The 13,912-nt window shown below is 34.6% G+C and overlaps 1 protein-coding gene across 6 annotated transcripts in view; it reads right to left on the bottom strand.

The window, feature by feature from the left end:
- LOC131166068 (probable polyribonucleotide nucleotidyltransferase 1, chloroplastic) overlaps positions 1 to 13,912 on the bottom strand; it is a 168,915-nt gene that overhangs the window by 71,408 nt on the left and 83,595 nt on the right. For all 6 annotated transcript variants that reach the window (XM_058124322.1, XM_058124305.1, XM_058124314.1 and 3 more), the window contains 3 exons: positions 10,902 to 11,015; positions 6,181 to 6,444; positions 3,218 to 3,292 (listed from right to left, as the gene is read on the bottom strand). In XM_058124322.1, coding sequence (XP_057980305.1) covers positions 3,218 to 3,292; positions 6,181 to 6,444; positions 10,902 to 11,015 — 453 coding nt within the window. The remainder of the gene's footprint in view (positions 1 to 3,217; positions 3,293 to 6,180; positions 6,445 to 10,901; positions 11,016 to 13,912) is intronic.

Here is a 13,912-nt window from a genome sequence, read left to right as displayed (position 1 = left end):
CATTAATTTCATTTCAGATTAATGGACGAGGTGGCTGAAGAAATTGAAGAGGAAAATGTTGTCCAAGTAGTGATTGATAATGAAGTTGCAATAAGGCTAAAGGAAAATTATTAATGCAAAATAGGCCCAATCTCTACGTGATAGGATGTATAGTTCATTGCACAGACCTTATTCTTGAAGACATTAGTAAGAAAAGTAATGTGAAGGTCTTAGAAGATGCAAAAACAATAATCTCTTTTATTTACAATCACACATAGACAATGAATTTCTTGAAGAAATTCACAAATAATAGAGAAGTAGAGAATTGATTCGTCCTGCCATCACTCGATTTGCTACCACCTTTATAGCCTTGGAGACCATTGTTAGGTTTATAAATAAGCAATGAGGGAAATATTCACATCTGATGTTTGAAAAAACTCAAGGTTTGGGATGGCAAAATCAGGCTCAGTATGTGATTGCGAAGAAATTATCTTAGGGGAAGAGTTTTGACAAACTAACCACGGGTTTCCATATAAGAGGCAACTAATAGGGTGAAGTTGGTCATTCAGAAAGATTTTCGGTTCTACAAAGATTATTGGAAAATTATTGATAATCTATGGAGTTTTCAATTGCACCAAGACTTCTAAGCAACTAGTAAGTGTAAATAAAAAACAATTTCGTAATATTTCAACTTTTAAATTATGCATAGCCGCATTAAAACACTATTATTAATTATTTGTTTGTAAATTTAATTTTACGATATTTTTTGAATCCCCAATTTCTTTATAGTGCCACAGTGAAAAATAAAATACTAGTAAATGTAGCTAAATAATGGATGAATGGATCTATTTTTGTCAAAAATACACTATGTCGACATATGTTTTTCTTCAATTATTCATGCAGCCGATGGTGGAATCATTATGGCATGTGTGCTCATGAGGTCCAAAGAATAGCAATCAAAATTCTTAGCTTCGAGCCATGAGCGTAATTGGAGCACCTTTAGCCTCATCCATACAAAAACAAGAAATAGATTCAAGTACATTAGAGTACAAAAACTTATTTTCATGCATTAACATGAGGTTAAAATTAAGACATACAATGAGAAGAAGCCAATAGGAAATCGAAGATAGTTTTGACCCCATCAATTTGGATTATATTTACAAAGAAGATGATATTTTGAGTCCATGGTTAAAGTAGAGAAAGGCACCATTATTTATTAGTCAGGACAACTCAAATTGGTTGGATGAAGAGGATCCTGGTATTGGTAAAAAAGGTGATTAACCACCAATAAACGTGCATGATCCAAATTCAAGTCTTGAACGTACACAAAGTGATGATAATCTTGGTTTGAGCCCACCAAGTGATGATGATGCTGGAGCTGGGATGGGGCTGATGGTGGTGGTGGTGGCGGCGGTGCGGAATATGATTATGGGTATGACACAAGGACATCATTTGTAGGGGATACATATCCTCTAAGTCTTTATGGACTACATCCACAAAAATTATGACTTGGGTATTCATCCAAAGCACCAATCTCCAAAACGCAGATGGTGAAGTGCTACTAGTGGTGGCCCTAGTGGGAGTCATGGTGCACAAACTAGAAGAAGTCACCGACATTGATATCATGATTCTGCTGAAATTCCATATGGTATGGTTCATAGTTTTGGAGACTTTGGTTTAGATAATTTTTCATCACAATCATATGGATCTCATGATAGCAATTATCATCCAACAAATCCACCACCTCAACAATATGATCCATATCATGCTTGTCATCTTTACCCTAGTAGGTCAAGGTCTAGTGAGTCTTCTTCAACACACTACCTAGAGCAAGACCCAACCCCAACTTATAGATATTATTTAGGATATGGTCGAGGAGGAGATTATGCGCCTCCTATATCAGTTGGATTTTCACTACCAGTAGATTTTCAAGAGCAACAACAAAATAACGTGAACATGGGTATATTAAGCTATGTATTTCCACAAGGGTGGGGAGATAATACACAATGCTAATCTCAAAAGAGAGACGCAGATTATGAAGATCCTCAACGTCATTCTTTTTGGTGGTGACATGTGTTATATTGTAATATTATATTCATGTATTCAACAAATGGTACCAATCATTTTTCAAATTCATGTAGGTGTATACAGAGTATTGACTCATTTTTTATAATTTTAGGTCTCTAATAATTGATTATTCACTTTAATTACATTTCTACATTTTTTACCCATTATAGTAGTGCAAACTATAAAATATATATATATATATTTTGTAAATAGCGCACTCAAATGAATATAAAAATCATAATGCCCATTAAAAAGCATTTGTAGGTTGAATAAAAGCAGTCAAAATTCAATAAAAATCATGTATTAATGGATTTCATGCTTATTCTTCAATTTTGGCATGCTTGTGCATATGTGAAAAAAATTCATGACCGTTACGCCCACTTACCGTTACATAAGCCCGCATCTCCCGCGTCACACGACACCCATGACCGTTACGCGATGTTAACCACGACCATGATTTAAAACCATGGGTGAAGGTGTAAGGCGATGTGTTTTAACCCTCAAGATGCAAGGTGTAAGCCTTAAGGCATTAGGGCATAAGCTTTTTGAGAATTTGTTTTTAGGAAAAAAAAAATATGTAAACAAATTTTATAAATTTTAAAAATAAGGAAAAATTAAGAAAATAACATATATAATGTGAAAAATAAAAATTATATTTACTTTGCAAACTACTTGTTGGCCATTCAACAATTGCTAGCTTGAATACATGACATAAATCATGACAAGAGATAGTTATATTAAAAGGTTCAAACCATTCTTATGATCTACGATGCAACTCTCAGTTATTTTGGAAAGGTAAAGGTTCAAGAGTTTTAAAAATCAACTCATATCATGAAATTCTATTTATACAAACATGTAGTTAAAATATTTTAACCAATTCTATCTTGAGAACCACACACCAAAACCGTGTAAGCCTCTAAAAAGGCGCAAAAGGTGTGCCTTTTGTAAAAATGTCTAAGCCTCAACATGCAATGCTTTAGCCTCTTTGGAATTTGGTATTTTAGATTGAGCCTCAAAGCATTTTAGGCAAGCCTCAATTCAGCCTTTTAAAACACTGTGCCAGTCTTATACATTATTTCTCTTTTAATATTCTTCATTTCCATAAAAGCAAAGGAAGAAACTATGATTCGAAAATATATTCAAACTATATCATTGTAATAAATATACATACCTCCACAATGCGCCTCCGCAGGAATTTGGATGCGACTTCTTTAAATACCAGCTTTACATCAACCTCAGAAAACAACTAGAAGAAGACAATACTGCCAATGAATTAAACTCTCATCCATCATGAATGACATAGAATAGAAGCTAAATCAGCTATAATTCATTCATCAACCCACAAGCCTTGAAAAGATTAAAATAATAATACAGTTTCAATTCAATGAAATAAACAAACTGGACTGATGTATCATAACTTAAAGTCAATCCACAAAACCTGAAATACGAATACACTAACATCAACATATTGGCATGCTGTATCATGACACGAAATCTATATGATAAAACCTCAAATATGAGTTCACTAAGATCAACATACATGCTTAAGATGCATTTAGGACCTTACTTTTTTTTTATAGCCAATGAGATTCATTTATAGGTTAAGAATATACAAACAGGAGTATAGGACAACTCCTTAACAAAGTGTCGGAAGATCCAGAAGGGGGAAAAAAATTGAAAGCTTAAAAAAATAAATCAAGTCAAAAAACCAGCGCATGCTAACAATTCAGCTAAACCACCAATCACACTGAATATCCAAAATGCTCACCCCTGTTAATGATCCCTTGATCCACACACCAAAGGGAAGCTAAATAATGAATCTACTCCCAAACCAGAAAATATGACACTTTCTTCCAAGAGAAAATACACATACTGCAACCCTGATAGATCCCAAAAAACTGGAAAAGACACGCTTTCATGACACTGCTCCTTCCTTTTACCTACCAAAACCAACAAAAGAAATTGCCAAAAAACCCTTAACTGTCAAAGAACAAACCCAACGTTCCATGAAATCATCGAAAAGCTTGTTCCAAACCTTCCAAGCAAAATTTCAATGCATAAAAAATGCAAAGTGATTTTAGAATTGTTAAAACATAACATACACACGTTTGGAGAGACAGCAATCAAAGGTCTCCAAATTTGCAACAATTTATTGGTGTTGATTCTATTAGGCAACACCAACCAGATAAAGGCTTGATTTTAGGAGGGACTTTGGCCCTCCAAATAGCTCTATAAAAGGGAATGGAAGCATTAGTAATAATAAAAAAATCACAAAAATATTTGCAAGAATAAACCCCCAAGGAATCCAATGACCAAGACTGATCATCCACTTCCAAAGAGACCTCACAATTACTTGACAATCCTAGCAAAGAGGATAACTCTTCCGCCCTGCTATCATTTCAAGGACATCCGAAAATGAAAATACCAAGAAGGTAAAGGACCACCCAGATCAACAATAAGAGAAAAAACAGAATCATTCTGCTCTGAGCTCAAACAAAAGAGTCAAGGATAAGAGGTGGACAAAATACCATTCCCCAGCCTTTAGAACCTTGCATTAAAAGCTAAAAGCAGTGGCAAAAAGCACCAAGAAAAATGCATGCAGTGAACTAGCTTAAAAGTAGTAAGAAGTTAAGAAAATTAACGAAAAAAAAAAAAAAAAATTGGCTGCTTTGCATTATCAGCGAAGGCAGGCCCGCAGTATGAATGCTAAATGTTAAAGGCCACAAGCAATTTTTTTAAAAAATAAAATAAGGTATATTAGAGAGCGAAAGAGAAATTATAACAAAAGAAGACAAGAAGTCCACCTCATAAAAAATAAAATAAAATATCGGATGAGCTTCTGTTTGCAATAAAGCAACAAATCTTGAATATTATTTCGTACCCTTCGCTCAATGAAAAAATGGGTCACAAAATAAAAATAAATATAATAATTAATAATTAAACTAGGAACCCCCCCCCCCCCCTTTGAATCTTTTTCCTTCATAATTCACTGAACACTTCAAGTTAGCTAACTACCATTGACCCTTTTTAGCTTTGTCATTACACCCATCAAAACGCACATCATTTTCCCCATGATCACAAGACTTTAAATCCAATTTATTCATGAGATCTAGAACTTTTAAATCCCTCCTTGGAATCCCCTCTACTGGTGTTCGTAAAATACCACCCTTGTGCTGCGGCTCTGTTTCCAAAGGACATAGGTGTTGGTAAAATACCATCCTTATGCTGCAGCTCTGTTTCCAAAGGGCACGAGCAATATTATATATCAAACAAGAAATAAGCAGCATAGACTTTGGTTAATAACTATAGAACATGACCATTTAAAAAAAAAAAAAAAAGACAATACGCTAAAATTAAAAACAATAGACAAACTTGATCCTGTACAAGCATCACTTTTTGCTTTTCAATTTAAAAGAAAAGAAATAGATGTGTTTAGTTGAACTGATAGTTTAAAATAATCGCATGAAAGCTAAAGTCATTCATTTAAAAATTGTTTGCAATTGCATTTTGGAATGTCTCCAGTAAGAAAAAGAACATCATGATGGCTGAGCCATTACAGTCTGCTCAAACATTAACAATCACTATAGCAGTCAATTTATTTCAATTGTTGTCTGACACCGGAAACAAGAGTGGAGCAGTAGCTTACATACACAGATGGACCGAACATCCAAAGAGTTGAGATTTTAGGTAAAGTTGTGTTTACCCATGTATATCAAGTCCACGCAAGGACTCCTCCGTGCTAACACATAAATAAATTAAAAAAACATCACTTCACACTAAGGAGAGCGGAACATAAGCCACTTGTTTTGAAGGCCGCAAAATTAGCTACCTTTAGTAGACGTTACAACCATCAATGCTAACAAGGTCATTGAAAAATTTTCCATGACACTTTCACAGCTATACATTCCCTAAAATCTACCTTCAATTTTTAGATAATCCTACTTATTTGGCAAATTTCACAGTGGCAAAGCCTAAACCTCTACAATACTTTAACAGCCATAGTCAAATCTGACGAACGGAGCTGAATGACTACCATATATCAAGAAACTACAATGAAAGCAATATGACAGAAAAATGATAAATAAAAGCAAATTATGTATTTAAAAAAATGAAAAGAAAAGAAAATGATCTCACCAAAGCAGTGGGTTTCCGTAAATTTCTCTTTATGTGAACATCACCTTCGTCTACTTCACCATCCACAACCACTTCCTCATCTTCCTCTTCACCCTCCAATAATTCTGGCAGTGTCTCAGTTGATACTAAACCTTCCTCCTGACTGACATATCCCTTTTCTGTAAGTATAATTAATACTTTCTCTTCCAAAGATAAGAGAGCCTTTCTTCTTGGTATCTTGTTCCTAATTTGTAATGCTTTCACCAGTTCATCACCAACCACATCCTGCAAATAACAAGTAGAACAACATTAATCATGGTTCATGAAATGAGATAATTTTTTTTTTTGGATTTGAAAACTTCATTGAAGACTGAAATAAGGTACAAAAATAGGACAAGGTGCCCTCCCAAAAACAAAGAGCGACAACCAAAGAGATCACAACAGAGCTCCCTTCCAATTCCTTTGAAGGCCAGACTGTGATAAACCCCAAAAAATACAAACGAATGGGTCAAAAAGGAATCCAAGAACAGGACACCACTCAATCGCATGACAGACAAGGAGGAGTTGTGCAATCCTTGAAGTTTCTCACATTCCTCTCAACCCAAAGGGTCCACAAGATAGTGAAGACAGCACCACAATGTAAGAAGCCACCCTTCCTACTAGAGCTAAAGCCCCAATGTCTCTCAAGCAAGAGATCTCCCACATTTCAAGGCACCACCCAAGCTTCACCAAAAACAGACAAGACAGCATTTCAAAAGTCGATTGCCACGTGACAATAGATGAAAAGGTGAGCATGTGTTTCACTGGATTTGGTCACATCAAGCAGATATCTTGTAGGGCCTTCTTGTCTGCAACAATCATGTGTATAAGAGTCACAACCCAGATGAAAGTACGAAAATACTCAATACTCTAGCATGCAAGAGTTCCCTCCTGGCCCCCTCTAGTCGCTGGAAAATGCTATACTTCCAAGCCAATTACATTGTCTGGGAGAGAACTGTTTACTTGTGCTTGAGAAATAAGAATCCTTACAAATCATCCCCTAAAACAAATCATATTTCCCCCCCTCCGACCAGGGCTGCCGCCACGGCAGGCAGCAGTGCCCCACAACAGCCGAACTTCCTATAAAATAAAAACCATTTTCATAAAGGGAAAACAACCAAAAAAACATATAATTCATTTGGTTGATTACAGAATGCAATACTAGACATAATGAAGTTGATAGAAAGGAGTAAATTACGTCAGTAATTAGGTTCTATGGATGGGAGTTATTGTGCCCTCCAATATCTATACAACAACAACAACAAAACCAAGGCTTAAGTCCCACTAAGTGGGGTTGGCTATATGAATCCTTTTCTACCAATTTATGCGATCATGGACCATTTCTTTTGACAGATTCAGGGACATTAAATCCTTACTCAATATATCCTTCCAAGTTATTTTAAATCTACCCCTACCCCTTCTATTGCACCCCCCTCCCCCCCCCCCCCCCCCAACAGTAATTAAATCACTCTTCCTCACTGGCGCACCATGTGGCCTATGTTGCAAGTGTCCATACCATCTAAGTCGTCCCTCCCTTATTTTATCTTCTATAGGAGTTACACCTAACTTACCGCGAATATGTTCATTCCTTAATTTATCCTTCAATGTTATACCACTCATTTATCTAAGCATTCTCATCTCGGCAACTTTTACTTTTTGGATATTCGGTTTCTTTGTTGCCCAACATTCTAATCCATATAGCATAGCTGGTCTTATAACTGTCCTATAAAACTTCCGTTTTAATTTTAAGGGTATTTTGCGATCACAAAGAACACTTGAAGCACTTCTCCATTTTACCCAACCTACTTTAATTCTATGCATTACATCATCTTCAAAATCTCCTTCAGCTTGCATAATAGATCCAAGGTATCGAAATCCACAAGTGTTATTTATTTCTTCTTCATCAAGTTTAACTTTGTCTCCAACATTCTACCTACCATTACTAAATGTACATTTCATATATTTTGTCGTAGTTCTACTTATCCTAAAACCTCTAGATTTCAAACCTTCTCTCCATAATTTTAACTCAGTCTTTACTCCGTCCCTAGTTTCATCAATTAATACAATATCATCTGCAAACAACACACCATGGGACCTCGTTTCGAATACTCTTAGTCAGATGGTCAATCACTAAAGCAAAACGATAAGGGCTCAAAGCAGATCCTTGATGTACACCTATGGTGATTGGAAATTCTCTAGTTTCTCTGTCTACAGTCCTTACACTAGTCATTACTTCATCATACAATTCCTTAAAGACATCAGTATACCTACTACATACACCTTTTTTTTCTAAAACCCACAATGGAGCTTCCCTAGGTATCCTATCATATCCCTTCTCTAGGTCAATAAATATCATATGCAAGTCCCTATTCTTTTCCCTATACTTTTCCATTAATTTTCGTAAAGGATATATAGCTTCTGTGGTAGATCTCCCAGGCATAAAACCAAATTGATTCTCTGGGACCTTTGTTTCTAACCTTAATCTTTGTTCAACTACCCTTTCTCATTATTTCATTGTATAACTCATAAGTTTAATTCCACGGTAGTTATTACAACTTTGAATATCTCCTTTATTTTTGTATATAGGTATTAAAGTATTTTTCCTCCATTCATGTAGCATTTTCTTAGTTTTTATAATTGTATTAAATAAATTAGTTAACCATATAATTCCGTTATCACCTAATCATTTCCAAACCTTAATTGGGATGTTATCTGGTCCTATAACTTTCCCATTTTTCATTTTTTTTAGTGCAAACCTAACTTCGTTAACTCTAATTTTGCGAATAATCTCATATTTTTAGTCTTTTCCTCATTTGACAATTCTAAGTTTAAGTCTTCTATTTGGTTTTCATCAAACAACTTACTAAAGTAACTTCGTCGTCTTTCTTTAATGTCTTCGTCCTTAATCAAGACAATATCATCCCCACTTTTTATACATTTTACATTTCCGAAGTCCTACTCTTCCTTTCTCTAGCTTTAGCAAGTTTAAATATATCACTTTTCCCTTCTTTTGTATCTAATCTATCATACAAACTATTAAATGATCTATATTTAACTTCACTAACGGCCTTTTTTGCATCTTTTCACGCCTCCTAATAAAATGATGGCAAACCTAGAGAGCTATAAACAACAACACGGTTTTTCTGAATGCTGTTTCTCCCTCTCCTCTTCATTTTTCCTCTTCAGCTTTCCTTCTTCTCCTTCTTTAACCCTAGGTGCGGTACTTTCTTTATTAAATATTCAGTTTATTTCAGATTTGTAACATGGTGTCAGAGGTTCAGGGCACTAAGACCTCCAAATCTGAATGACCTGAACTAGATTAGATAATTGGTTTCTGTTTTTTCTCCCCTCTATTGTACCCATGGTCTTAAATCTCCACTAAATTGTCAAAATTTCCATTTTCCACCACCCTCGAAAACAAAATTCCAGTTGATTTCTATTTCACATAATTTCCATTGAAATTTCAATGAATCAGCTGAAATTTATCAAAATCTTCAAATTTTAGCGGAATTTGTCAAAATTTTAACTATATAATGAAATTTCCTTGGAATTCAAATGTGAAATTTCTCCCTTAATCTTCATTATTTTTTTTACTGAAACAAATATAAGGACTTTTAAAATTATATGAAAAATTAAACTTATAACAATGTTTAATTATTCTTGTCTAAATTATCCTTATTTGTATAAATAATAATATAAAATTGATTTAGGAATTACATTTATATTAACCAAATATATCTTATACAAATTTTATTATTATCTTACCACTATTGCACCTCATGCACAACAAAGATATATTTAACTTGCAATATAACCCTAAAAGTTACATAATTTCTAAAGTTTCATAGAAGAATTCCATGCTTTACTACTAATTTCCAATTGAAATCGAAATTCACATCAAAATTTCTGTTTGGAGTTTCAAAATCATAGTCGAAATTGAAATTTGAGACCTTGAATCGTGCTGCATCAAAGCCATTAAAATTCTACACACTAAGGCACAACCACATGCACATCTGCACAGTTTGCTCGTCCAGGTGTGTGTGTATCTCCCAAGTCCCATCAACCAGAATATCACTTCTGAACCTTTTTTATCTCACAGAAGATTCCTTCAAGTAATTGAACACCCTAAAAATTGCATAAAGATAGCACAGTACATAGTACAAATGAATAATGAGGAACATGCTGAGAACTTAAAACTAGAAATGGCCTCACTTTTAAAGGGAAAAAAAAGAAAAAATCAAAACAAGTGAAAATATAACAGAAATAAAAATGGTGCATGCTATACAGTGTCAATTTATTCATAGGCTTCTTTTTCTTTTTTCTAATTTCCAGTTATATAGCCAACATTATAAAGCACACATGTTCAGTAGCATATTTTCAAAAATATCAAACTTTGTTTCAAATTTAGCATTAGAAATTCCAGCTCTAGTGAATTTAATATGATACATTTATAAATAAAAGGAAAATGGATCTATAAGAACTCACTAAATTAGCTCCACTAACATAGCTGGTAACTGGATTTCAATGTAACAACATACCAGCTGCTCTAATAAGTTACTAAAATCTTACAGGTGGAAAGAAACGCAATGAATATAAATGCAAAATTAAACATGGATCCAAAAGACAAAAAAAAAAAAACGTGAAATAGTTAACAAAAAGGCAGCATGATCTTCTTTAACAAAAAGGATAGTTGAAAAACATACTTCAACGTGCCTATATAGCTCAGGAGGAGGTAACTTGATTGCATCAATCATTTTTGGTTTCCCACACTTCTTAACTAACGTCTCCACCTCACTGCAAATTGCCCGTACTGCATCCTGTTATTTGGAAATAAGGAGGAAAATAACGATTCAATTTATGTTTCTGAGCACTTGTAGAAAACTGCAACAATTGTACATTCAGTTCCTTCTTTCCCACATTCAGTTATAAATGTGAGTCAAAGACAGACAGAAAGGCAGAAAGGCGGGAAAGAAGGGGCACACACCCACAGGGCGCACATACACGCACACATGCACGCACACACAAACACAAACACACCCACACAAAAATCAAAACTAAAACACTAGCTGCCAGAGATATAGGAGCAACTGATGTAAAGATAAAAGAAAACAAGAGGTCCATCAACAGCAAGATTCTCAAATTTGCCTCTGGTCCTCAACATTTTCATAATAGCAGTGAAGCAGTGTCCTATTGTCGAATGATTGATCAAAAAGCCTATACACCAAAATGCAATAGCTTAATTCTATCAAATAAGTTCCACAAATAAATTTGTCTAAACACCAGAGTATCATTAGATTCCATGTAAATTGTATTGATTTTGTTCCTAAGAAATATCTCATGCAAGCTATTACTCAAGCACACAATCATAGAACTAGATTCGGACACAAGTATTTAGCCTTGATTATATATATGTATATATATACAGATCAATCAGTAGCAAACTATCGCCACTCATAAACCATCTAACTTCGGTTCACATACTACCAAAAAAGGCTTCAAAAGAAGCCATAGTGATTGAAAGACCATAGAAACATTTTTGTTTGCCCTCATATTATTTCCTTCTGGTTTTTTTTCATTTCCTGAACATTATGATTAACCAATCATCCGAGGCCGATTGAAAGAAATTGTTGTGACCAATAGTAACTGCCATAAACAAGGTTTTAAAACCAAAACCAGGGATCAACTTGATGAAAACATCACATTAGACAGACCGGTAAGACTGTTAGGCCTAATTAGTGATGTCAGCATGATGTAAATATATATTATGCGTGTCTGTATGTACGCATTACAAAGACATTAAAAAAAAAGATATAATCACCTTTTGGTGTATCAAAGCCTTAAACAATTAATAATAACTAGGACTAATTTTGTACCACCTTCCCCATTATTTATAAAATATTACTGAATAGTAGTAAGACTCAAAGAAATCTTAAAAAATAGTGAGAAAGAATAATTTATTTGATTAAAAATTTACTCAAGCATAAAAGATTTAAAGGTTTGATAAATTCATATACATATTTTTCCATAAAATTGTCAAGTGAATTGCCCATATGTGTGTTTGTCCATGATTTGTTCAAAAATTGTCCAAAAAGTCGGTTTTGTTGGGATTTGCAAGTTTTTGCCATCTACTTAGATTAGAGCTTCTAATCCCTACAGCAGCAACAAAGGATAAGTGGTTCACCAGCTCCAGCCAAGTCACCAGGGTTCAACAGGGTCAACCCCTATTTGCAGCATCGTTGGTCTAGCATTATAACTCAATCCATACTATGACCCCGCTGAGCCTGATCCAAGTTTAAATACTGTTATTACTTACTACTACTAATGTGCAGCGTTTTAAAAGGCTCAATCGAGGCTCGCCTCAAGGCAAGGCATGCTTAAGGCTCAATCTCAAATACCAAATTCCAAAAAGTCTAACGCATTACACGCAGAGACTTACACATTTTTACGAAAAGCATGCTTTTTGTGCCTTTTTAGTTGAGGCTTACACATTTTGGGTGTGTGATCCTCAAGTTAGAATTGGTTAGAAAATTTTAACATGTTTGTATAAAAGGAATGCCATAATATGAGTTTATTTCTAAAACTCTTGAACCTCAACCTTTCCAAAATAATTGAGAGTTGTCTCTTACATCATGAAAATAGTTTGAACTTTGTAATGGTAGAACATCTCTTGTCATGATTTATGTCATGTATTCAAGTTAACAATTTTTGAATGGCCAACAAGTATTTAGCAAAGTACATCTATTTTTTCTTTTCTATACTACATTTGTGATGTTCGTAATTTTTACTTAATTTAAATATATATAATTTATTTAACAAATTTTTATCTTAAAAAACAAATTCACTAAACGCTTATGCACCAACGCCTTAAGGCTTACGCCTCGCCTTTTGAGGGGTTAAACGTCTCGCCTTACGCCTTCGCATTTTAAAACATTGCTAATGTGTGTTATTGAAGTGTTAGTAAGCATGAGTTATTAAGGGCAATATGGTCATTGTCATGAACTTGGCATATATCATAACTAAATAAAAGACCTACCACTGTGCTGAGATCTTCCATTTTACCCAATATTTTAACATGGTATCAGAGCATGGTTTTTGATATCTAAACCCTAATTGCCACTGCCACCATCAAACTGAAGCCAATACTTAAATCTGCTGAATGTCTACCATTGTAGCAGGATCATCCACACACAAGTGACCAGAAACAAGTCCAGGAGTCTCCGCAAAACACTTCTTCTCCTTCAGCCGAGTTTTGTTCTAGTTCAAACAAGGTGAATAGAGACCACGGGAATGACATTCCAAAAGCCAAGAAAGGGAATAGTGCAACTCCTTAAGGCATATCACCCAGCCATTTGTCCTATCACACTAACCTATAATTGCCAAAGTTCCATAAGAAGTTAAAAATTGAACGGATGCTTAAAACTATTGACCTTTTTGGGGGTAAGAAAGAAAACATGGAAGCCCAAGAACTCCTTGACAAGTTCTTTCTAGAGATGAGATTGGAATACAAAAAGAGGGTGCTGGGGAGAGAAGAAAATCCAATAAATTAAATAGGGAATTGGTTAGATTGGCGTCCTCAATCAATTATTGGAAGGGACTTAAAGGAGCAGAAGTTCAGGGGTCAATGATGACTTTACATGAAGATTTTATCATCGAATGTTAAGAGGTACAAGGGAGATTTGGAAGTCAAGGATTGGTCAAAAAAGTTAGTCTAGAC

This window comes from Malania oleifera, chromosome 1 (assembly GCF_029873635.1).
Source record: "Malania oleifera isolate guangnan ecotype guangnan chromosome 1, ASM2987363v1, whole genome shotgun sequence".
In the NCBI taxonomy this organism is placed as follows: domain Eukaryota; kingdom Viridiplantae; phylum Streptophyta; class Magnoliopsida; order Santalales; family Ximeniaceae; genus Malania; species Malania oleifera.
This window is presented reverse-complemented; position numbering and strand designations above follow the sequence as displayed.